Here is a 25,365-nt window from a genome sequence, read left to right as displayed (position 1 = left end):
TTTTTGTTATCCCCCCAAAGAAATTCCCCATTCCCTCTTTGCCACAGCCTTTGGCAACCACTAATTGCTATTAAGTTTTTAGTTTAATTTTTAGTTCAGTTAAAAATTGTGTCAAGTCTTTACCAGGCCCCATGCTGGTTGTTGGGAAGGCAATACATCCTGCCTCAAAGTTTATAATCCAGTAAATATTTATATGATAAAATATAGTAAGTGCCAAAGTAAAGGGTTTTGAATATTCATACTGCTCACGTGGTTCACAACTTTATAGAATTTTAATTGTTGGTGAGATCCCGTTCGTTAACTAGAAAAGTAATCTGAGATCCAGAGGCATCACTGTTACACAGTTCTGTGGCATGGCTGGAATAGTTTCTTAAAGAAATCGCTTGAGATTTCTGGGTCTTGAAAAATAAGATAGCGATAACTGAGCAGGACATTTCAGGTATGGGAAACTATAAACAAAGCTTCAGAACACTTTTAGGAAATAGCAACGGTTAATTTTGATTATTAGAGTAAATGGTGTGTGATGCGGAGCAACATGAGATAAAACTGATTTTAGAAAGATAGTGAAAGGCTTTGAACTCCTTGAAGATACAAAAATTTGGAATGTATTAGTTTTGGCAGGTAGTAAGGAATTTCTAAAGATGATTAAGCAGGAGAGCAACATGATTAGAGCTGAGCATTAGGATAGTGCTTCTCATCTATATTGGATTTTTTTTTTTAATTTCCGTTGTTTCAACTTGATACAAAATAAAATAAAAATGAATTACTAGAAAAATGAAGATACATAAAATGTAAGTGTACATTTTTTGTCACTACGTTCAACAAACAACATTTTTCTGTCAAATTGCTATCAAAATTTCTAAATACTTGCAGTTTCTGTGTGTATCTTGTCACGATTAGTAACAACACTTCACAAACCAGCATTGACCTGTGGACCACACTTTGAGTAGCACTCCTTCAGAGTAGTGAATTTGGTATTCGTGCGCAGGCAGAGAAGATGGGAGGTGATTGCTGAAGAGTTAATGAGGACCTGGACAAGCTGTTAGCAGTGTGAATTGAATGGAAGAGCTGGCTGCTTTAGAGACATTTGGAAATTAAAATAAAGGCGAGTGAGGTGTGGGTTTGAGGGAGAGGGAAGAATCAAAAGATGTTAACGTGATTTTAGACTTGAGGGGGAAAATGAGAGTGCCAATAGCAGAAACAGAAAGTAGTTTGGGGAGACAGATACTTAGATTTTCAACAAAAATCCACATTACAGCATTTTTCTGTTAAGTAAACACACACATTTGGTTGGTGATCTAAATTTGTGCTCTTTGAAAACCACTTGTTTTTCTTTTCTTTGATTTCAACAAACTTTGAGTATACAATTACACAAGGCCATAACCAAAACATGCCTAAGATTTTTTTTCTTGTATCCTCAGTCTCATTTGTTGTTGCAATAACTGTCGTTGGGCCTTTGGCCAGGAAATTGTGACTCCTCGGCAAGGGGAGGAGCCAGGGATAAAGTTCACCAGTGCCAAAGAAATTCTATTCCAAATGGATTTGTGTGGAGCAACAGTGATATCCAATGACAAGTTAAATTAGACACAGAGGTGTTTTCTTCAACACTGTCTCAGAAGATACATGCCGTTGAGGGGCCTGGTTCAGGCTAAAGCAGTCTTTTGAAGTAAGGTTAAAGTCACACACAAAAAATTATACTAGGGACTTGAAGAATTTTGTTATGTGACTTCAAGAACTAGTTGATTCAGATAGTTTCACACTTTACAGAACGGCAACCAGTGACAGATGAGGTAATGCTGCTTTGAATTATGAGTTAAATCTCAAAACCATTAAGAGTTTGCTATTTACAAAATTAAAGATTGAGAAAATTGCATGTTCGTGTTCCTTAAGTGTGAGAATACTAGCTCCCTATTCTTGAAGCACATTGTATTAATAGTCTCTTTTGGTTAATATCTGCATTTATTTGGATAGCATTTCTTCAAGTTTTATGCTTTACTGCAGTGCTATATGATAGTAAAAACTGTTATATTTGTCTTTGTGCTAACATCTGTGCCTGGTTTTATAGTGTTCCTGGGTCCGTCTCCTAAAGACTGTGTCTCTTGTTTTAATGCTCAAATCTGTATCTTGCAAGTGACTTTAGTTCATAGGAATTTCTGGATGATAGTTGTGTTTTAAGGTTGGATGCTTAGTTCAGTCATTCTAGAAAGCATGGGTGGCAACTTTGTGCTTTATTTAAAGCAAGCTTTGGAAAATTCGTTTCACAAATATATTCAGGCTCTTGAAGATAGAATATGTTCCACTGGTTAATAATTTAGAAAAGTGACACAAGTTAACTGGTATTGACAAAGGCACAGTCAAGGTCTTGAGACCAATAGAAAATTTTGAGTTTCCTAAGCAGATATAATCATTTTGTTTTAAATGTGTGGTGGGACAATGAGCTAGTCTTTTAATTTATATATTGACTTTCTTTTATTATAACAGAAAGAATAGTCATTAGTTTGAGGCTAAGAGATTAGTTTCTCTTTAAGACTGTATTTCTGGCTCAAGGCTGCCTCTCTATTGAAGTCAGTGCATACTTTGAGCATTTGGATGTTTCTTATCTTTGCAAATCGTAGCATATATATCATTGCAGTGCTCTACAACGCAGCTGTTCCATTTTGTCATTATAGCTTTGCTAATACACTTTGGACATTCACACACGAATTAGGTTTAATTCCCTATTGCCTCTTTCTCCCATGTTTTATAGCATAAATCAGAGAAAGAAAAGGAGAGGTGAGAGTATATGTGAGGTTTTTCTTTGTGTTTCATAATAGGGATAAATTACACTACGAGACGGGAGTGATTGTTACTTTTTTAAGTTCAGGAATTGCTTCCGTGGGTGAGGGTACTTCTTTTAAATGAAAACGAAAAGATAAAGGATATTTGGCTTCATAGAAAAATGTCTTACATTGTAATTTTAGACATCTAGAAAGTCTTTCCTAGTTTTGGCTATTCTCTAAAGGATAGCTTCTAGGATACAGGTCATAAAATGGTACCTGCTTTTTAATTTGCATCCAGCAAACGTGTTGATTGAATAAAGTGACTAGTTAGTCAAAAGGAAAAGAGTGTGATTTGATAGATATTTAGCAGTGATTATTTTATTTTTTTCTTCTAGTTTTATTGAGTTAGAATTGACTTATAGCACTGTATAAGTTTAAGGTGTACAGAATACATGATTTGACTTACATATGTTATGAAATGTTTATCACGAGTGAACATCCATCATCTCCTATAGATACAAAGTTAAAGAGAAAAAATGTTCCTTGTCATTTGAACTCTTAGGATTTTCTAACAACTTTCATATGTAACATACAGAAGTGTTTATTGTATTTATCATGTTGTACTTCACATCCCTCATCCTTGTTTAACTTATAACTGGACGTTTAATCACCTTCATCTCATTTCCCCCTTCCTCTCCCTCCTCCTCTGGTAACTACAAATCTGACCTCTTTTTCTGTGAGTTTTTTTGGTTTGTTTTTGAAGTATAATTGACCTATAACACTATGTTAATTCCTGTTAATCAACATATTAATTCAGTATTTCTATACATTTCGAAATGGTGGCAGTGATTATTTTAGCAGAAACAATAGATTTTCTTGTTCTTGATCTATGTCATTCCCAGAGTTCCTATGGGTAACACCTAAGGTACATTATATTTTTCTGTATCCTTAAAAAATACGATAAGGAGTACAGGCTTAACCCCTCTTCTGGACAAGAAAGAAACGGGCAAACTGTGTAGCTGGGTCTGTTATAGTTTCTTTCTAGCTTTAGCAGTGACTGAGTAATATTAGCAAAAGTATCCTTTTCCCTGTGATTTTAGCTGTGCCTAAAACCAGCTTACATCATTCTTTTATCAGGATCACAGCTATTTCTTTATTATGTGGTACCACATATATCTCCTCCAGATAGAAAAATCTTCCAGTCTGTTCCTGTGTGAATTCCCATAGAATATTTTAGGCCTGTCAGCTGTTTGGGCTCTGATCAAGGATTTGATCCAGTTGGCCCCTAGCCTGAATTGAGAGTGTATTTTAAAAGCCTCGGCTTTTGTGTGTTTCCAGAGTTAAAACCATTACTTGGTGTCTTTTCCCTCACTTGTGCCTTTATACGGATTTATATTACTGGAAAAGGGTGATAATAAAGTAGATGCTCTCATTAGTAGAAAGAGTGGAGTTTGGTGAAGTGGTAGAAGGGTCATGGTGATATATTTGGCATTTTGGGGTATTTAAAGAAAGATTTGGGTGGGTGTCGTTTATCCCTAGTTCTCTGTATCTTTCATCTATCCACTACTCTTTTCTCCCCCTGCCTTCCATTTTAACTCAATCAAGGTAAATGTTGATTTTCTAGAAAACCAGATTTTCATAGGGAAAGAAAATAGAAGTATTTTATATAACATTTCTCTCAGGAACTAAGAGTTTTATAGAGCTAATCTAGTGTGCATAGCATACTATAAGTTAGGATTTTCGTATTTTTTAGAAGATAACATTTCCGAATTCAAGGACTTACTGATTTTTTATTTTCTTTTTTAGCTGCCCTGCTCGTATGGAGTTCCTGGGCAGGGGATCAGATCTGAGCCACAGTTGCAGCCTACGCCACAGCTGTGTTAACACTGGAATCCTTAACCCACTGTGCCAGGCCAGGGATGGAACCTGCGTCCTGGCACTGCAGAGATGCCACCAAACCCATTGCACCACAGCGGAAACTCCAAGGACATACTGAGTTTTAAATCCCCAATTTAAATGTTTTTAAAGAAAATATTTAATTATTTGTCTGCATTTAAAATTGGTGCATACATTCTGAGATGGGAGGAAAAGTTTGTTGGTTATGTTTTTGTTTTTTTGGTTTTTTTGGCTGCTCCCGTGGCATGCAGAAGTTTCCGGGCCAGGCATTGAACCTGTGCCGTAGCTCTAACCCAAGCCACAGTAGTGACAGTGCTAGATCCTTAACCCACTAAGCCACTAGGGAACTCCAAAAAGTTTTCTTTTAAAATTTAATGCAGTAATAATTGAAGCGTTTAAAAACAAGTCATTACCTAGATCAGTGGTTTCCAAAGTCTTGAGTATTTCATCAGTTAAAATATGGAACATTCATCCCTGTGTGTACTTGTTTATAAGTTATCTATGCTACTGTTCTTACTTGTATATAGTAGAAAATAAGCACAAATTAGATGTTTTTAAATGATGAGATAAATTTGAATAGATGGTGTAGTATTTTCTTCAGTATCCCTGAGGAGTCTTCCGTATCCCCACGAGCAGTCACTCCTCTTTGGAGACTACTGACCTAGATTGTTAATGAGGGAAAGCCCAGCCATCTTTATTTTTACCAAGTTTCCTGGCTGATTTGTAGCATTCTCATTTCTCACAGTTACTTATGAAATGAAGGCAAAGATAAAGTTTGGTAAAAGAGGAGTTCCCGTCGTGGCGCAGTGGTTAACGAATCCGACTAGGAACCATGAGGTTGCGGGTTCGGTCCCTGCCCTTGCTCAGTGGGTTAACGATCCGGCGTTGCTGTGAGCTGTGGTGTAGGTTGCAGACACGGCTCAGATCCCACATTGCTGTGGCTCTGGCATAGGCCAGCGGCTACAGCTCCGATTCAACCCCTAGCCTGGGAACCTCCATATGCCGCGGGAGCGGCCCAAGAAATAGCAACAACAACAACAAAAGACAAAAAGACCAAAAAAAAAAAAAAAGTTTAGTAAAAGGAAGACAAACCATTTGATATTTTTGGCCACCAAACTTGGGGATCAGGTGGAGGGGTATCCTTGTTTTCAGAGTTGACTAAAACCCCAAAACACCATCATGGTGATGATCCACCATACTGTTATATGTTTAGTTTTCCCTGTGTTCATAGTGATCTTTCTGAAATTTGAATCTAATTATTTCATTTCATCAAAATCTGATAATTTGTTTTTGCTCCATAATAAAGTCCAAACTCTCTAGTGTGGATACAAAGTCTTCATTATTTTGACTGCTGCTATTCTTTTCAGCTTTATAACCTTTATTAACTCTTTCGCTACTCCTCAGAAGAACTTCCATTTGAAAAAAAAAGAAAAAGCAGAAAAGCAAAACCAAAGAAAAACCAGCTTGAGCCACAGTAAATGTTTTGTGGTTCACTACACACCTGGTCTTTATTATTCTGTCTTGAATGCCTTTTTGCTTTGTCCTATTGAAAAACTTCTGATTGTTTTAAGATCCGGCTCAAAAATCTTTCCTGAGCTAAACAACACATACTCTCTCCTGCATTTAAAAAATTTTATTTATTTATTTTTGGTCTTTTTAGGGCTGCACCCACAGCATGTGGAAATTCCCAGGCTAGGGGTTGAATCGGAGCCACAGTTGCCAGCCTACAACACAGCCAGAGCAACGCCAGATTCAGGCTGCATCTGAGACCTACACCACAGCTCATGGCAACACCGGATCCTTAACTCATTGAGTGAGGATTGAACCCGGGTCCTCATGGATACTAGTTGGGTTCGTTACCACTGAGCCACAACAGGAACTCCCTCCTCCAATGTATTTTATAGCGTTTATTGAACTGCTGTAATTATTTCCTTAAGTCTTTCCCCTACTAGGCTAAATTCATCAAGGATAGAGATTATAAGTTAAAAAAGAAGTTCTATGAGGGCAGGTACTCTTTTGTGCTCTGCCATATCACAGTACCTTCATATAGTAGACATTCAGGAAGTATTTGTTGAATGAATGTGTTTACATTTATGTCTTTAGTGTCTGGCATATAGTAAGCATTAAATGAACCTCTGTTTACTGAGTAAATTACAAATAAAGGAACAAATTATAAAATCTCAGAAAGAAGTTCATTTTATGGGATCAGACTTAGAAAAGGAGAGCTGATTCTCTGAAATCTTGAGTACATGGCATTGTTAAAATCAAGATACAATAATAAAATTCACATTTAAAAAATCTGATGGCACTTATGGTATAAGGAGGACTTGAATAATTTATATTATGAATCTTAATATTGATATTTAAATGAGATCTACAAAGATAGCCAAATAATTCCATTGAACTTAATATTTTTTGTTGTTGTTTCAGTGTTAATGAGATATTACTTTTTACTCCTTTCTTTAGGGTGTTTGTGAACCGAAGTTTAGCCATGGAAAAAATTAAGTGTTTTGGTTTTGATATGGATTATACCCTTGCTGGTGAGTAGCACTTTCTGATTGCTTAAGGACTGTTACTTTGGATTTAACACAGTAGGCCATTCAGTAAACATTTGTTGATGTAGTCATGTATTAGCTGCCAGAAGCTCTTTTTATCATGCTGTTTCCTTTGAGATTTGTGAATATTGAAATTACCAGATGTCCTTGAGATTTAGGTTGTTCAGATAGGTAGAACAAGTGCTAAATTATATTAGAGACCCTGGTAAGAAATGACATGATGAGATTATACATTAATGTGTTTATGTGGGCATTTTTTTGGCTTTTAACTCTAATAAGCTATTCTTCAAGGATGGAATTTTGTATCTATCACAAGTAAACTTTCATCAGCTAATTTTTTTTTTTTTGGGTCTTTTTAGGCCTGCACCCATGGCAAATTGAAGTTCTGAGGCAAGGGGTCAAATTGGAGCTGTAGTTATGGGCCTTCGCCACAGGCACAGCCACAGCAACATGGGATCCGAGCCGCGTCTGTGACCTACACCACAGTTCACGGCAATGCCACATCTTTAACCCACTGAGCAAGGCCAGGGATCAAACCCGCATCCTCATGGATACTAGTTGGGTTCGTTTCCACTGAGCCACAATGGGAACTTCAGTTAAAATTTTTAATGTTATTCTTAAGACAAATGGAAAATGTGTTCATTTTCTATTGAAATGATTGTATACATACTATGTAAAGACTGTAAGAAAAAAAAATAATTTTTAGCTTTGTTTATTGTCAAATCTTAAATAGCACTATGCTGTTTTTTCCCTTCCTATCTCTGATCCATATTTGAAATAATCAGTGTTAGCCAATAGTTGCAACGTCTTTTTAGAATTTATGAAATTTTTATTAAAACATTTGCAATCTGGCAAAAATATCATTTAATTTAGGAAGTAGTATGGATGAATAGTAAGAATCTACCATATAGCACAGGGAACTATATCCCTCCTTATACCATAAGTGCCATCAGATTTTTTTAATATCTTGTAATAACCTGTAATAGAAAATAATCTGAGGAGTTCCCATTGTGGCTCATCAGGTTATGAACACAACATAGTGTCCATAAGGATGCGGGTTCGATCCCTGGCCTCACCAAGTGGGTTAAGGATCTGATGTTGCTACAAGCTGCATGGTAGGTCACAGATGCGGCTTGGATCTGGCATTGCTGTGGCTGTGGTGTAGGCTGGCGGCTGTGGCTCTGACTCAACCCCTAGCCTGGGAACTTCCATATGTTGTGGGTGCAGCCCTAAAAGGGAAAAAAGAAAATAATCTAAAAAATAATATGTGTGTGTGTATTTAGTGTAGCTGAATCACTTTACCATACACCCAAAACTAACACAACATTGTAAATCAAGTATACTTCGATTAAAAAAGAGAAAACCTATAGGACGTTCCCTGGTGGTGCAGCAGGTTAAGGATCCTGCATTGCCACAGCTCTGGCATAGGTTCAGCCCCTGTCCCAGGAACTGCCACCTGCCATAGGTGTGGCCAAAAAAAAAAAAAAAAAGACCCCCCCAAAAACCCCCAAACCTAAACTAAAAAAAAAGAGGTTGTAGGAATGAAGGACTGGGTTGAGCACATGTGCGTATATGTATGTACATGTACATGTTTACAACTGTGATCCTCAGAAAATCTTTCAGAAATTTTTTTCTAGTAAATACTGTTCTTTAAGTACACAAAAACCTTACAATGTATAAATTCGCTTATCTTCATAGACATTTTATATAACTGTTAGAAAACTGACTTCCATCTCCAATTAGACAAATACCAATTTGGTATTCAATTTAGGCTACAAATATAATTAATTACATAAATGTACAAAAATGAACATATGCAGTTTATATGTACTTGCCACATAGATGTAGGCATGATATTTTACCAAACAAGTTATATATTAAAAATATACACTGACTTGATTTGAATTTCTTTCCTCCATATTTTTTGTTATTGGTTTTCTATTGTCTTAAAGATGTTTTTGCAACATTTAGATTCTTGTATTTTTTTTGCTTTGGACACAGACAATTATGTACACCTGTCAAAAGGCAGTTGGAAGCCCTGTACTTTCTCAGTGTAGATCTTTTTTTAAAACTTTTATTGTGGTATAGTTGATTTACAGTGTTGTATTTGCTTCATGTTTACAACAAAGTGAATCAGTTATACATATACATATATCTATACTTTTTCCCCATATAAGTTATTATAGAGCATCTCAGTGTAGACCCTGCTGTCCATTGAAAATATTGCAGTCTTTCTTCTTTCTAGAATTCTGGCTCTCCAGGGAAAAGAATGGCAAGGTAGTTTGGCAGCTATAAGGAATATTAACTAAAGTAGAGATAGAAGTTAATGGGGCTGAAAAATGACAAAAATTTTTTCACAGTTTTTAAGACAATCTCATTGTATTGAATAAGTATTGAAGTATTTATTGGAAACCTGTATTGTGCCTAGCACATTTGGTTACTGACCATTGATGTAAACTATATATCCCACAGAATAATTAAACAATGAATTCTCTTGTTTAGCGAAAAAGTCACTGAATCTTTTCTAAACTTTAAGACTACCTTTTTTAATGTGCTTTTTTTTTATAATCCCACTTTATATTTTAATTCATACTCTTATTAGTCTATACACTAATATACTTTCCTTATATGTAATAGTAATTATTAACATTGCTAAGTTATTGTTAATTATTACTAAGTAATTATTAAGTGCCAAATATATAACATTTATTATATGCCAAACCCTGTTCTAAGTGTTTTACATAGGTTATTTAATATGTCGATTATCTCATTCACATAACTTATTTAATTTTTTAAAAATCCCTATGAAGCAGATAATATTACTATCTTCATTTTACAGATGATGATAAGATTTTAAGGACTTTGTCTAAAGACAATCAGCTGTGATATAGCTGAACTAATAATATTCAATCCTCAGCATATATGTATATATATGTATATAATAAGTTTACATTATCATTTTTAATAATGGCAGCTTATAGTGAGATATAATTTCAAAGTAATAAGCACCTCCCCATCCTGGACAAACCAAGACCTAAGCATTCATAAGGGCAGAGCTCTTTAAAGTAGCCCCTTGAGAGACTGTATATTATTCCAGCTAGTCTATGTTGGATGAAAAACATTGTTACTGTCCTTGTGGTATGGCCTTCACTTCATAAAGCCCTTAGGAAGACAAGTTTCTTGACTTCATACTCTCATCTGTTTTCCAGAGTGGTATTCATTAAATTTATCTGTGAATATCTTTTGGTTATTCAGAAAAACAAACAGGAAGTTCTCTGGTAACTCTGGGAGTTCAGGATCCAGCGTTGTCACTTGTGTGGCTTGTGTTGCTGCTCTGGCTTGAGTTCGATCCCTGGCCAGGAACTTCTGTATGTCATGGGTGCAGACAAAAAAAAATATTCGATCTCTGACCTTACTCAGTGGGTTATGGATCTGGCATTGCTGTAAGCTGTGTGTGTAAACCGGTGGCTATAGCTCCGATTTGACCCCTAGTCTAGGAACCTCCATATGCCGTAGGTGTGGCCCTAAAAAGACAAAAAAATAAGAAATAAAAAATAAAAACAAAAACCAGACAACCCATACCCTTGAAGTGCTAAGGACTTTTCATCATGTGCTGTGAGGTACAGAGGTACAGAGACAAGACTAAAAGGAGTATTCTTTGAAAGCTTTGAGTATTTGTGATAAATATCCCTAAAATAAGTATAATTAGCCTCACAGGATGAGTTCCTGGGAAGGGCCTGTATTTTTTCTGAAGTGTCTTCTCCGTGTAATCCTGATAACCGTGGTATGTCATTCCACGGAGCAGTTCATATGTCACTTAAAGCTTTTGTTCACTTGCCTGTCTCCTCTTTGGCCTGCGAGATCCTCAAGGGTGAAGGCTTTCTTTTTCGCATTTATATCCCTTGTGCCTAAAACCTGGCATATAGTAGTTGCTCAGTAAATATTTATCAAATGAACAGTTTATGTGCATAAGTTTTAATATATGAGTTTGAGTCAGTCATAGTACTTTACTCAGTATAAAATATATACTAATTTTTCAAGTTAAATACTTTTCTTTTTTTATAGTTTTTATTTTATTTTTTGCCTTTCTAGGGCCAGTCCCACAGCATATGGAGGTTCCCAGGCTAAGGGTCTAATCGGAGCTGTAGCCACCGGCCTACACCGGAGCCATAGCCACGTGGGATCCAAGCCGCGTCTGCGACCTACACCACAGCTCATGGCAACGCTGGATCGTTAACCCACTGAGCAAGGCCAGGGACCGAACCCACAACCTCATGGTTTCTAGTCGGATTTGTTAACCACTGAGCCACAACGGGAACTCCTAAGTTAAATACTTTTAAATATGAACTTATTTTTAAAAGTTTAGTAAACTTCATTGAGGATTAAATTACATACAATAAAATACGTTTTAAGTAAATAGATTGAGTTTTACAAAATGTATATGCCTTTGTAACCACTTTTTTCTTTTTTGGGCCGCTCTGAGGCATGTGGAGATTCAGCTGCAGCAACATGGGATCCTTTAACCCCTGTGCTGGGTCAGGGATCAAACCTGCATCCTGACATTGCAAAGATACCGCTGATCCCTTTGAGCCACAGTGGGAACTTCCCTCATTGCCTTTTTGAAGGCACTTCTCTCTCTTGCCCTGTTCTTTGCCTCAGGGCTTTTTGTCACAACAGATTAATTTTGCCTTTTTCAGAATTTCATGTAAATGGAATCATACACTAATGTACTCTTGTTTTTGTCTTCTTTTGCTCAGCATGTTTTTGTAATTCATTCATGTTGTGTCTGTCAGTAGGTAGTACATTCTTTTTTTTAACCCCTAATTTTTTAAACTTTTTATTTTGAAATATTTTTAGACCTAGGGAGGAGGTACAAAAATTTACTTTTTCTATCTTCTGATGGTCATCTTACTTGACCGTGGTTGATTATAGCATAATTATAAAAACTAAGAAATTAACATTAGTACGGTACTGTTAAACTACAGACTTTATTCAGTTTTTACACTAAATCTTTATTCTAATCCAAGATCTAAACCAGAATCTCACATTGCACTTAGTTGTCATATTCTCCTTGTCCCTTCGTGACACTTCCTAAGTCTTTCATGTCTTTCATTGCTTTGACACTTTTGGAGAATACTGGTTAGGTAGTTTTGTAGGATGTTCCACAATTTGGGTTTGTCTCATGCTTTTTTATGAATAGTTTGAAATATTAAGCATATATGGGAAGAATACCAAAGAAGCGATATGCCCTTCTTAGAGCATGATGTCAGGGGTACATAATGTTGATAGGTCTTATTACCTGTGATGTTAATCAGTCAACATTAGGAAATTCTCGTTTCTCTTTAAACTACTTTTTTTCTGGAGGGGAGGCCAAATAGTAGTCCTTTCTTTGTAAACCACAGTTCGTTTATCCATTTATCTGTTGATGGGCATTTGGGTTTTTCCAGTTTGTAGCTCTTGTGGGTAAAGCTGTTGTGAACATTGGTATACAAGTCTTTTTGTGGATGTATATTTTTATTTTTCCTGGGTAAATACTTAGGAGTGTAATTGCCAGATTATGTTTACCTTACAGGAAACTGTCAAATGGTTCTTCAAAGTAGTGATAACCACTTTAAATTCCTACCCACAAACATGAGAACTCCAGTTGTTCCACTCCTTACAACACTTGATACTCTCAGTCCTTTGAATTTTGGTCATTCTAGTGAATATGTGGTATTATTTCACTGTCATTCTACTTTGTATTTCTCTGTTAAGTGGTGATGTTGAAAATCTTCATCCACTTATTGGCTCTTTGTGTTTCTGTTGTGAAGTGCCTATTCAGATGTCCAAGTTATAGAAGTTCTTTTATATTCTGAATACTAGTCCTTTGTCAGTTATATATCTTGTGAATATATTGACTAATATGTATTAGTCTGTCGACATTCTATTCCATTGATCTAAGTGAATATCATATGGACTTGACTGATTATTCTAGGTTTATAATCAGTCTTAAAGTTAGGTAGTGTTAAAGTCTCTAACTTTATTCTTTTTTTCAAATTGCTTTGATATTCTAGGTCTTTCACATTTCTATGTAAATTTTAGAATAAGCTTATCAGTTTCTCAAAAAAGCCTGGTGGAATTTTGATTATTAGGGCTGCACCTGCAGCATATGGAAATTCCCAAGCTAGGGGTCGAATTGGAGCTGTAGCTGCTGGCTTTTACCACAGCCACAGCAATGTGGGGTCTGAGCCACATCTGCAACCTACACCACAGCTCAAGGCAATTCTGAATCCTTAACCCACTGAGTGAGGCCAGGGATCGAACCGAGTCCTCATGGATACTAGTCCTGTTTGGTAGGGTTTGTTACCTCTGAGCCACAATGGGAACTCCACCTAATCTTTTTTAGTATCTTTTAGCAAATTTTTTTTTTTTTGTCTTTTTGCTATTTCTTGGGCCGCTCCCGAGGCATATGGAGGTTCCCAGGCTAAGGGTCTAATCGGAGCTGTAGCCACCGGCCTACGCCAGAGCCACAGCAACTCGGGATCCGAGCCGCGTCTGCAACCTACACCACAGCTCACAGCAACGCTGGATCGTTAACCCACTGAGCAAGGGCAGGGACCAAACCCGCAACCTCATGGTTCCTAGTCGGATTCATTAACCACTGCGCCACGACGGGAACTCCTTTTTTGTGATTTTTGATGTAAAGTTCTTATACATATTTTGTTACATTTATCTGTTAAGTATTTTTATATTTCATGGAGCTGTAAATAGTGCTTTAAATTTCATTTTCTGGGTTTTTTTTGTCATTGGCATTTGGGGATGCAGTTTATTTTTGTATATGGTGACTTGCTTAATTGGCTTATTAGTTTTAGTAGCTCTTTTATAGATTATTTAGAACTGTCTATATGTATGATCATATCATCTGCAAATGATTTTCTTTTCTAGGCTATATATCTTTATATCTTATATTAAAAAATGTTTTTGGCCTTATCGCACTAAAACCTTAGTGTCATATTGAACAGAAGTGCTGAGAATGGACTGTCTTGTGTATTCTTGATCTTAGGGTGAGAATTTCAGTTTTTCATGATTAAGTATGATGTAGGCTTTTTATAGGTATTTTTTATCAGCATTGAGGAAGTTCCCTTTCATAAGTTTTCTGAGTTTTTTTTTAATGTGAATGAGTGCTAAATTTCATCAAATGTTTCTCTGCCTCAGTTGAGAGGATCATATTTTTTTTCTTTTTTTTTAATTAAAAAAAATTTTTTTTGGTCTTTTTAGAGCTGCACCCACGGCTATGGAGGTTCCCAGGCCAGGGGCCTAATTGGAGCAATAGCTGCTGGCCTACACCACAGCCACAGCAGCGTGGGGTCCAAGCCACATCTTCGACCTACAGCATAGCTCATGGCAATGCCGGATCCTTAAATCACTGAGCAAAGCCAGGGATCGAACCTGTATCTTCATGGATGCTAATCAGATTCGTTTCTGCTGAGCCATGATGGGAACTCTTGTTTTTCTTTTTTTAAATCTGTTAAAAGGATGAATCGCATTCATTGTTTTCTGAGTGTTAAACCAACCTTGCATTCCTGGAATAAATCTTGCTTGGTTATGTACTTTAAAAAGAATATATTGGCAAATTTGATTTGCTGGTACTTGGTTGAAAGATTTTGCCTTATGTTCAGGTATTGGTTAATAGTTTTCTTGTAATGTCTGTCTAATTTTGGTTTGAGGGTAGTGCTGGCTTCATATAATGACTTGGCTTTTTTTCTTTCTTTTTAGGGCCACACCTGTGGTGTATGAAATTTCCCAGTCTAGGGGTAGAATGGGAGCTGTAACTGCCAACCTACACCACAGCCACAGCAACACCAGATTTGAGCCACATCTGCAACCTATACCATAGTTCACAGCAATGCCAGATCCTTAACCCACTGAGCGAGGCCAGGGATTGAACCTTCATCCTCATGGGTACTAGTCAAGTTCATCACCACTGAGCCACAACAGGAACTCCGTAACATTTTTTTTTCTTTTAAGGGAAAATGATTTGAGAACCATTTCCTTTTCCTATTTTCTGAAAGTTTGGGTAAGACTGGTATTATTTTTTTTCCTTAACTATTTGCTAGAATTAACTAGTGAAGCCATGTAGGCCAGGAGCAGAAGTTGCCAGTCTAGGGACTGAACCCGAGTTATGTCAGTGACAATGATGGATCCTTAACCACTAGGCTACCAGGGAACTCCTGTGGGAAGGTTTTAAATTACACTTTCAACTTTTAAACATATGTATAGGGCTAGTCAGTTTCTGTTTCTTCTTGTATTGATTTTGATAATTGTGCAATTTCATCCAAGATTTAAATTTATTGGCATCAAATTATTCATAATATTCTTTTAATGTCTGTAGGATCTGTTCAAATATTCTCATTTTCATTCCTGATACTGGTAATTTGTGACTTTTTTTTCCTTCATCAATCTAACTAGACATTTACCAGTGTATCAATCTTCCCCCACCCACTGGCAAAGAACTACCCTTTGTTTTCTGTGAGTGCATGAGAATGAGGACAGTTTAAATTTAAAGGTGATTTTAAATTAATTATTTGTAACGATAAGGTTCCAACCTGCTTTTATAATAATTGCTAGCTATAAAAACAGTAGTAAGGGAATTCCCGTTGTGGCTCAGCGGTAACAAATCTGACTAGTATCCATGAGGATGCGGCTTCAATCCGTGGCCCCTATCAGTGGGTTAAGGATCTCGTGTTGCCATGAGCTGTGGTTGTAGGTCACAGATGAGCCTTGGATCCTGTGTTGCTATGGCTGTGGTGTACACTGGCAGCTGCAGCTCCAATTCAACCCTAGCCTGGGAACTTCCATATGCCACATGTGCGGCCCTAAAAAAAGCAAAACAAAACAGAAAACAGTAGTTACTTATAAAATTAGTAAAGTACTATCCAAATATTTTAGGCATCATTATTTGGTTTATATTTTTTATTAGAACCCAGGCAATAAGCACTTTTATTTTTTATTATAATTATTATTTTGACTGTTTTGCTTCAGTATTCTAACTTCACACCATTAACATTTTTTACGTTGTCGACCTACTTTCTTGCTTCAAGTGTTTATAAACAATGCCAGTTTGCTGTGCATAATGAAATGTGACACTGCATTTTCTTTCATTTTTTTTTCCCTCTGTATATTTTTACTTTAGAGTTTGGGGGAATCAGAGAAGTGGTTGTTTTCTCTTTTTTTCCAGTATTAGTTCTGTATATATTAAGTACTTAATAAACAGTAGCTACCTTCTTTGTGTACTGCTATTCCTAATAGAGAAGACATTCAGTAAGGTTTTTTTTGGTTTTTTCTTTTGTGGCTGCACCCATAGCATGTGGAAAGTCAGGGATTCAGTCTGAGCTGCAACTGTGATTTATGCTGCAGCTGTGTCAATGCTGGATCCTTTAGCCCATTGCACCAGGCTGGGGATCAAACCTGTGCTTGCACAGTGACCTAAGCCTCTACAGTCAGTTTCTTTATAATGATTTTTATTTTTTCCGCTATAGTCAGATTCTTAACCTACTGTGCCACAGTGGGAACTCCAGCATTTCCTTTTTTTTTGCTGGAGGACGGAACAAGCCAATAAGTGTTCATTTTATCTGAAATGATTAGATATGTTATGAAATTTCCATCCAGCATAATCTATGAATTGGCTATTTGTGGCAAATAGTGTTTTGAGTGATTCAGAGTTACCATTTACAGCATAGATGGATTACTAGTTTTCAGAGTTAGAATGTAGTAAAAATGAAGTTCTTATTGTGGCTTAGTGGTAATGAACCTGACTGGCATCCATGAGGACGCTGGTTCAGTCCCTGGCCCCACTCAGTGGGTTAAAGATCCAGCATTGCCATGAGCTGTGGTGTAGGTCACAGACGAAGCTTGGATCTGACGCTGCTGTGGCTGTGGCATAAGCCAACACCTGTAGCTCTGATTCGACCCCTAGCCTAGGAACTTCCATATGTTGTGGGTGTGGCACTAAAAAAAAAAGAGAGAGAGAGGGAAATTGATGTCCTTGTAGTTTTAAAAATTTTACGGTTTTGCTTACAGTTTAGTACATGTATTCCCCGAATGTAATATGTCAGTGTTCAGTAACAATCCATTTCGTTAAGAACCTCGTTATCTTCATCTCCGAATGCCAGCCTCATTCCTCAGTTTTTTAGAGAAAATTCCGTTATCATCAACTATCTCTATAATTAAAGCAAGCTGTACATTTTTTTATTAGTTTTTTTACGGAATCTCCTTGTAAGATTGACATTTTTATATACGATAAAAACTGAAACTCCTAAACTAAAAGCTTTTGGAAATAAATCAGTTTTAATCCTGAAATCTGCCCATAGAATTAATGCTAGGATTGGTATTTAGCTCCTTATCTCTGTAATACTGTAGATTAGCACTTTATTTCTCTAATGGGATTATGTACATGAACTATGGCCTAACGTGTTTGTCTACTAAGTACAGTTTATATATATGAAGGTCAGTGTTTAGAATCTGGGTAATACTTAGTCTTGTATATTAGCTTTGCCACTGACCAGTGGTAGACTGTTTTATGTAAAAAAGTACCTATCAAGTCTATTTATAATTTCTTACCCCAAATTACTTGAGCAACATTCTTTCCACATGATATAAATATATATCAGTAACTGGTCCTTTGAATTTTTGACTTCCTCTGGAGATAAAGGAAGTCAAAAATTTTGTTTCCTCTTTCTTGAGGCTTCTCTTTTTCTTTCTTTCTTTTTCTTTTTTTAATTTTATTTTCCCACTGTACAGCAAGGGGGTCAGGTCATCCTTACATGTATACATTACAATTACATTTTTCCCCCAGCCTTTCTTCTGTTGCAACATGAGTATCTAGACAAAGTTCTCAATGCTATTCAGCAGGATCTCCCTGTAAATCTACTCTAAGTTATGTCCGATAAGCCCAAGCTCCCGATCCCTCCCACTCCCTCCCCCTCCCATCAGGCAGCCACAAGTCTCTTCTCCAAGTCCATGATTTTCTTTTCTAAGGAGATGTTCATTTGTGCTGGATATTAGATTCCAGTTATAAGTGATATCCTATGGTATTAGACCTGTTGAGTGCTCTGGTTTCCTATGTTAACCTGCCCTCATGTAGGTCCTTTCTAGATCTCAGATTTGTGTTTGTGGTCTTTATCTGAGAGTAATTTTTAGCCTTTTTGTGCTTAAATGGGGCAGACTGATGGATCAGACTTGTGAGCTTATTCTCTAGGACAAATAAGTCAAAAAATATCTTGCAAGTCTAAAGATTAGGTCTTTAGACTTGTGAGAGAGCAAGAAAGTTGTTTTGTTTTGGTTTTTTTAGGGCTGCACCTGCAGCATATGGAAGTTCCCAGGCTAGGGGTTGAATCGGAACTGCAGCTGTTGGCCTACTCTACAGCCACAGCAACACAGGATCTGAGCCAAGTCCGTGGCCTACACCATAGGTCACAGCAGCACCAGATCCTTAACCTGTTGAGCGAGGCCAGGGATCAAACCTACATCTTCGTGGATACTAGTAGGGTTTATTACCACTGAGCCACAAAGGGAACTCCCTGTTTTTCTGACCTCACTTAATATGACAATCTCTAGTTGCATCCATGTTGCTGCGAATGGCATTATTTTGTTCTTTTTATGGCCGAGTGGTATTCCAGTGTGTGTGTGTACGTGTACCACATCTTCTTTATCTGTTCATCCATTGTGTGTATGAACCACATCTTAATCTGTTCTTTTGGTTGTTACCATGTCTTGGCTATTGTGAATAGTGCTGCTGTGAACATAGGAGTGCATGTATCTTTTTGTAGTTTTGACCAGATATATTCCCAGAAGTGAGATTACTGGATCATATGGTAATTCTACTTTTTAGTTTTTTGAGAACCTCTCAAAAATAGTTCTCTTCACTATAGAAATAGTATATTCCCAATTTACATTCCCACCAGCAGTGTAGGAGGGTGTCCTTTTCTCCACACTCTCTCTAGCATTTGTTATTTGTAGACTTATTAATGATGGACATTCTGACCAGTGTGAGGTGGTACCCTATTGTAGTTTTGCTTTGCATTTCTCTAATACTTAGTGATGTTGAGCATCTTTTCATGTGTATACTGGCCATCAAAATGTGGTTTCTTTTAACAAGCAAAATGTTAGTAGGTGTTAAGAGAGAGTAATCTGGTTATAAAAAATGATTTTAAAAAAAAGGCAGGATAAACCTCTTTCTGTTTTGAAGGACAAATTCCATACCACTCTATTAGGCCCAGTATTGTTTTTATCTGTACTTTAGACACTGTGTAGTTGAAGGAAAAGAAGAAGCCTCAGACTGTGATTGACTTGGGTTTGGATCCTAGCTCTACCTTGTACTAGCTCTCAGCCGCCAGCATGTTACTTAACCTTCCTGATCTCAGTTTCTTCATTTAATCTAGAATGGGGTAGGGTGTGGGGGGTAAACTATGAAATAAGATATAATGATTAATACAATGAAAGTAGTTTTCTTGCTGTGACTGGTGATACCAAAGTGTTACTATACTGAACTTGAGCAGTAAGGGAAACTATAAGGAGAAAAATATAAATATTCGACTCGTTTGTACTTCTGTATATCGTGGGAAAAACTGGAATGCTAGACACATGGCAGTAGAATATTTAATCACTCTTTTATTTTTGATATTTCTTCTTAAGTATTGCAAATGATCACAAACTTAATAGGAGGTTAAAGTTCTTTCCTGAGTAGATTTTTAATGACAAGGTATTTGACGTCAGATTATGTTTCCATAGAGATTAAGCAATGTTTTCAGTAAAGGGTTATTTCTTAGCAGGATCATACTGAAGGAATAGATTTCTGAAAAAGGTTCTTACTTGAATTTCTTTTTTTTGGTGTTTTGTTTTTTTGTTTGTTTGTTTGTTTTTTGTCTTTTTGCCTTTTCTAGGGCCATACCCACGGCATATGGAGGTTCCCAGGCTAGGGGTCTAATCGGAGCTGTAGCCGCTGGCCTACGACAGAGCCACAGCAATGTGGGATCCGAGCTGCATCTGCAACCTATACCACAGCTCACGGCAATGCCAGATCCTTAACCCACTGAGCAAGGGCAGGGATTGAACCCACAACCTCATGGTTCCTAGTCAGATTCGTTAACTCCTGAGCCACGACAGGAACTCCAAGTTCTTACTTGAATTTAAAATTTTTATTTTATGACAAATGCATCACTGGTATGCTTCTAATAAGTACAAGGAGAGTTACTCGCTTTTGTGAAACAGCTAAGACTCTCAAGTGGAAAGTAGTTGTTGACCTTTGCAGTTACATGAAAGATTTAAACATGCTATAAGTTCCATGAAATTAATATCAAAATTACATATGTAGAATTGTTAAGTTTTCAGAAATTTTTACCCCAAGGAGAGTAGCACAGTATTTTTGGGTGGGGGCAAAATTTGTTAATATTTCCTTAGGAGTTGCTGTCGTGGCTCAGTGGTTAATGAATCCGACTAGGAACCATGAGGTTGTGGGTTAAATCCCTGGCCTCACTCAGTGGGTTAAGGATCCGGTGTTGCTATGAGCTGTGGTGTAGGTCGCAGATGAGGCTCGGATCTGGTGTTGCTGTGGCTCTGGCATAGGCCAGTGGCTACAGCTCCTATTAGACCCCTAGCCCGGGAATCTCCACATGCCGAGGGTGTGGCCCTAAAAAAGACAGAAAAACAAGGGAAAAAAATGTACTTAATACCCTTCACAAATATAGAGTAACTCTTGGTTGAGGATTATGACAGTATATTACTATTTTTTACTTGGTTCATTTAGAAAATTATCTGGATTTTTTTTTCAATTAAGAAATCTGGGCTTTTTTTTTTTTTTTTTTTTTAGTCTCTTTGCCTTTTTCTCGGGCCACTCCAAGGGCATATGAAGATTCCCAGGCTAGGGGTCTAATCAGAGCTGTAGCCACCGGCCTACACCAGAGCCACAGACAGCAACATAGGATCCCATCCGCGTCCTCAACCTACACCACAGCTCACGGCAACGCAGGATGCTTAATCCACTGAGCAAGGTCAGGGATGGAACCCGCAACCTCTTGGTTTTTAGTCAGATGCATTAACCACTGAGCCATGACGGGAACTCCTTTTTTTTTTTTTTTTTTTATCTTCTTCTTCTCAAAGATCCAAAAGAGACACATTGCAATATTTTACCAGCTCCAACACCTTTAGGTTCTGAGTCATTTCAATGTCTGGTTCTGAGCCATTTCAGTAAGTCCAGCAATAAGTTCCTTATCTCTATCACCATTTCAAAACCAGTGGATACGCTGAGCAGTGTCTAGTCTCTCCAGTCTTTTCTTGAGAAGTTGTCAGAAGAAAGAACAAATATTTATTAAGCATATACTATTATGAGCTAGAAAATGTACCGTATGTACAGTGTGCCTTTCAATCCTCACATCAGCTCTCTGAGGTAGGGATTACTAGTTCCATTTTACAAGTATAGCTACCAAGTCAAGGGGTAAAGTGACTTTACCTAACTTGGACATTGACTTAAGACTCATAGCTAGAACTTAACCCCAGATCAGTTTCCATTTCTCATGCTGCTCCCAGCTCTCAGACGTGTAACAGTTACTTATTTGTTAACCTCTGGATGAGAACTCAGTAAGAGAAAAAAGCTCATGAACATAAAAGATCATGGTCTTCCCCCTTCCCCAAATGGGAATTCTCCCAAGGGCAAAATCCATCTTGCTCTTGCATTTAAATATAATCCTCATCCTTTGAGTACAGATAGTAGTCTCCCCTTATCTGTGGTTTCACTTTCTGTGGTTTCATTTACCCAGTCACCTGTGGTCTGAAAATATTAGGTGGAAAATTCCAGAAATAAACAATTCATAAGTTTTAAATTGCATGCTGTTTTGAGTAGCATGATGAAATCTTGCCCCTTCCTGCTCCATCCCACCCAGAATGGGAATCATTCCTTGGTCCAGTGTATCCTGCCTGTTAGTTCATTTGTACTCCTCCCAGTTACTGGATCATGATATTGCAGTGCTTATGTTCAAGTAACCTTTATTTATTTTTTAATAATGGCCCAAAAGAGCAAGAGTATGATGCTGGCAATTTGTATATGCTGGGGAAAAGCCCTAATGTGCTTCCTTTAAGTGAGAAAGTGAAAGTTCTTAATAAGAAAAGAAAACAATCATATGCTAAGGTTACTAAGACCTATGGTAAGAACGAATCTTCTATTTGTGAAATTGTGAAGAATGAAATAGAAATTTATGCTAGTTTTGCTGTCACACCTCAAACTACAAAAGTTTGGCCACTGTGTTTGTGTGATGAGTGCTCACTTAAGATGGAAAAGGCATTACATTTGTGCAAGATAATTTGAGAGAGGGAGACCACATAACTTTTGTCACAGTGTATTGTAAAAATTGTTCTATTTAACTGTTATTGTTGTTCATCTCTTACTGTGCCTAATTTATAAATTAAACTTTATCAAAGGTATGTATGTATAGGAAAAAAACATAGTATATGTAGGGTTTGGTACTGTCTGTGATTTCAGGCATCCACTGGGGGTCTTGGAACAAATCCACCAAAGATAATGGGGGACACTGCAGTTTTATGCAGTTTTTCTTTTATTAATTCCTAGAAGCAATCTTAAGGGAATGAAGCCTCAAGAATACTGCATAGATACTCTATTCCAAGTGTTGTTAGAATTCTAAAATTGTGCAGTTTTTTTTTTTCAATTAAAAAATTTGGGGAGGGATTGAAAGTATACTATAAACTTCTTCCTTAAGAATTTTTTTGTCCTCCTCTTCTTTCTAGGCCATATCATAGCCACTGGGGATGAAGTTTAATAAACCCAAACCTAAGTACTTTGCTTTAAGAAGCCTAAAGTGGGGAAAGAAGATAGAATAAAGCCATTAAGATTATCAGGAAAGAAATTAAGATAGTTCTTGGTTTTGATAAATCAGGTTATCCTGCTACTAGCAGAAGCATCTCGGACTTTTGATCTCTCATCCTATCCTCTCAGGCAAAGTAGATGCCCTCTGATCTTGTTCTATTGTTATTGGAATTGACTCAATTCACTTGACATTTAAATGAACATTTTTTTTGCATGGTGTATTTACTTAGTCTAAAGTCCAGGGCACTCAGATCATGTTTCTGTCAGCAATTGTATATTCTTACCACATTTATTGGCATTAGAGGCATTTAAAGGGATGAGAAAGAGTTCCCGTTTGGCTCAGCGGTTATGAACATGACTAGTATCCATAAGGACTTGGGTTCAATCCCTGGCCTTGCTCACTGGGTTAAGGATCTGGCATTCCCTTAAGCTGTGGTGTAGGTCGCAGATGTTGTTGTGGCTGTGGTGTAGGCCTGCAGCTAAAGCTCCAATTCAGCTCGTAGGCTGGGAACTTCCATATGCTGTGAGTGTGGCCCTAAAAACCAAAAAAAAAAAAAAAAAAGCAAGCAAGCTAAAGTAAGAAGTATTGTATGATACTGGTGTCTGTCACTGAAGACAGCTCAAAGTAGAGCTCCTTTTTTAAAAAAATGTAAAATATTCATAATGTAAAATGTACTATTTCTCCATTTTTAAGCATATAAATGAGTGGCATTAAATACATCTATAATCTTGTGCAACCTTCGCCACTATCCATTTTCAGAACTTTTTCATCATCCCAAACAGAAACTCTGTACCTATTGAGAAATAATTTCCCATTCTCTTCTCCCTTCAATCCCTATAATCTCTAATTTACTTTCTATTTGAATTTACCTATTTTAGATATTTCATATAAATAGTAGCATCATAGATTATTTGTCTTTTTTTAACGATTTTTTTTTCCCATCATGGCATATTTGTCCTTTTTTTAATGACTGGGTTGTATCTCTCAGCATTTTTTCAGATTTTATCCATGTTGTAGCGTATCTCAGAATTTCATTCTTTTTAAGAATGTTCTGTTATATTCATTATAACATTTTCTTTCTCCGTCATCCATCAGTGGATACTTTGGTTGCTTCTACTTTTTGGCAACTGTGAATAATGCTGCTATGAATTGGTGTACAAGTATTTGCTTTGAGCCTTTGATTTCAGTTATTCTGGTCCATACCCCAGAATGGAATTGCTGGATCATATGGTAATTCTGTTTAATTTTGAGGGGGACTGCCACACTGTTTTCCGTAGTGGCTATACCAATTTACATTCCCACTGGCCAACACTTGTTATTTTCAGTTTTATGTTGTTGGTTGGTTTTTGTTTTGTTTTATTTTTTGTCTTCTTAGGGCCACACCCAAGGCACATGGAAGTTCCCAGGCTCAGGGTTGAATTGGAGCTACAGCTGCTGGCCCACACCATGGCCACAGCAACACAGGATCTAAACTGCATCTGTGGCCTACACCACAGCTCAAGGCAACACCAGATCCTTAACCCACTGAGTGGGGCCAGGAATCAAACCTGCGTCCCAGGGCTCCAGAGATGCCACCACAGTCGGAACTCCTGTTGTTTTTGGTCTGATAATAGTTATTATCCTCCTGTGTGTGAGGTGGTATCTCATTGTGGATTTGATTTATATTTCCCTAGTGGCTGGCGATGTTGAGCATCTTTCATGTGCTCATTAGCCATTTGTATATCTTCTTTGGAGAAATATCTATTTAAAGTCCTTTGTCCAAGTTTTAAATGGGTTTGAAGTTCTTAGTGTGACAGTAGGAAAGGAACACATTTCTTGAAAACATTTTTCGGTACAAACCAAGGAAGATAACCAAAAAGGCCACAGAAATTCTCATTGTCCTACGTCATGGGACAGTAGTCAGAGCATCCTTCATAAAACTTGGGAAATGTGGAACTTGTGCATTACCTTACTCCACAGTCCTCCAAACAGATTGTCTGTGTGAAAGTTTTTGTGTTAGTGAATGAGCAGCTGCAAGTCAGTGAAAGTAGCTAATCTACATATGTCCTCTCACTTATTCCCGAGGGATTTATCAGTTTGTGAATGGACAGAATGTACACAATTGAAAATTAAAGAAAATATAAAAACAGGTGGTTTGATAGGTGAAATGCATTTATTATCACCCTTAATAATTTTTTGTTCTTAAAAGAACTTATGAACTGGATTTTTTGTTTCTTGTTTTTTTGAAACAGTAGGATAAGAGGAGAAGCTGAGTGAACAGAGTTTAGGGTAATGGGTAAAAAAGAGGAGAGGGAACCTCTC

The 25,365-nt window shown here is 37.1% G+C and overlaps 1 protein-coding gene across 6 annotated transcripts in view; it reads left to right on the top strand.

Moving 5' to 3' along the window:
- NT5C2 (5'-nucleotidase, cytosolic II) overlaps positions 1-25,365 on the top strand; it is a 105,452-nt gene that overhangs the window by 47,817 nt on the left and 32,270 nt on the right. For 4 of the 6 annotated variants that reach the window (XM_047761071.1, XM_047761072.1, XM_047761076.1 and 1 more), the window contains one exon: positions 7,122-7,195. In XM_047761071.1, the coding sequence (XP_047617027.1) occupies positions 7,122-7,195 (74 nt within the window). Of the gene's footprint in view, positions 1-1,470; positions 1,791-7,121; positions 7,196-25,365 lie in introns of those variants that run through there. The other 2 variants (XM_047761074.1, XM_047761079.1) reach the window with 2 other exon arrangements.

Source organism: Phacochoerus africanus, chromosome 15 (genome assembly GCF_016906955.1).
Source record: "Phacochoerus africanus isolate WHEZ1 chromosome 15, ROS_Pafr_v1, whole genome shotgun sequence".
NCBI classification, from domain to species: domain Eukaryota; kingdom Metazoa; phylum Chordata; class Mammalia; order Artiodactyla; family Suidae; genus Phacochoerus; species Phacochoerus africanus.
This window is presented reverse-complemented; position numbering and strand designations above follow the sequence as displayed.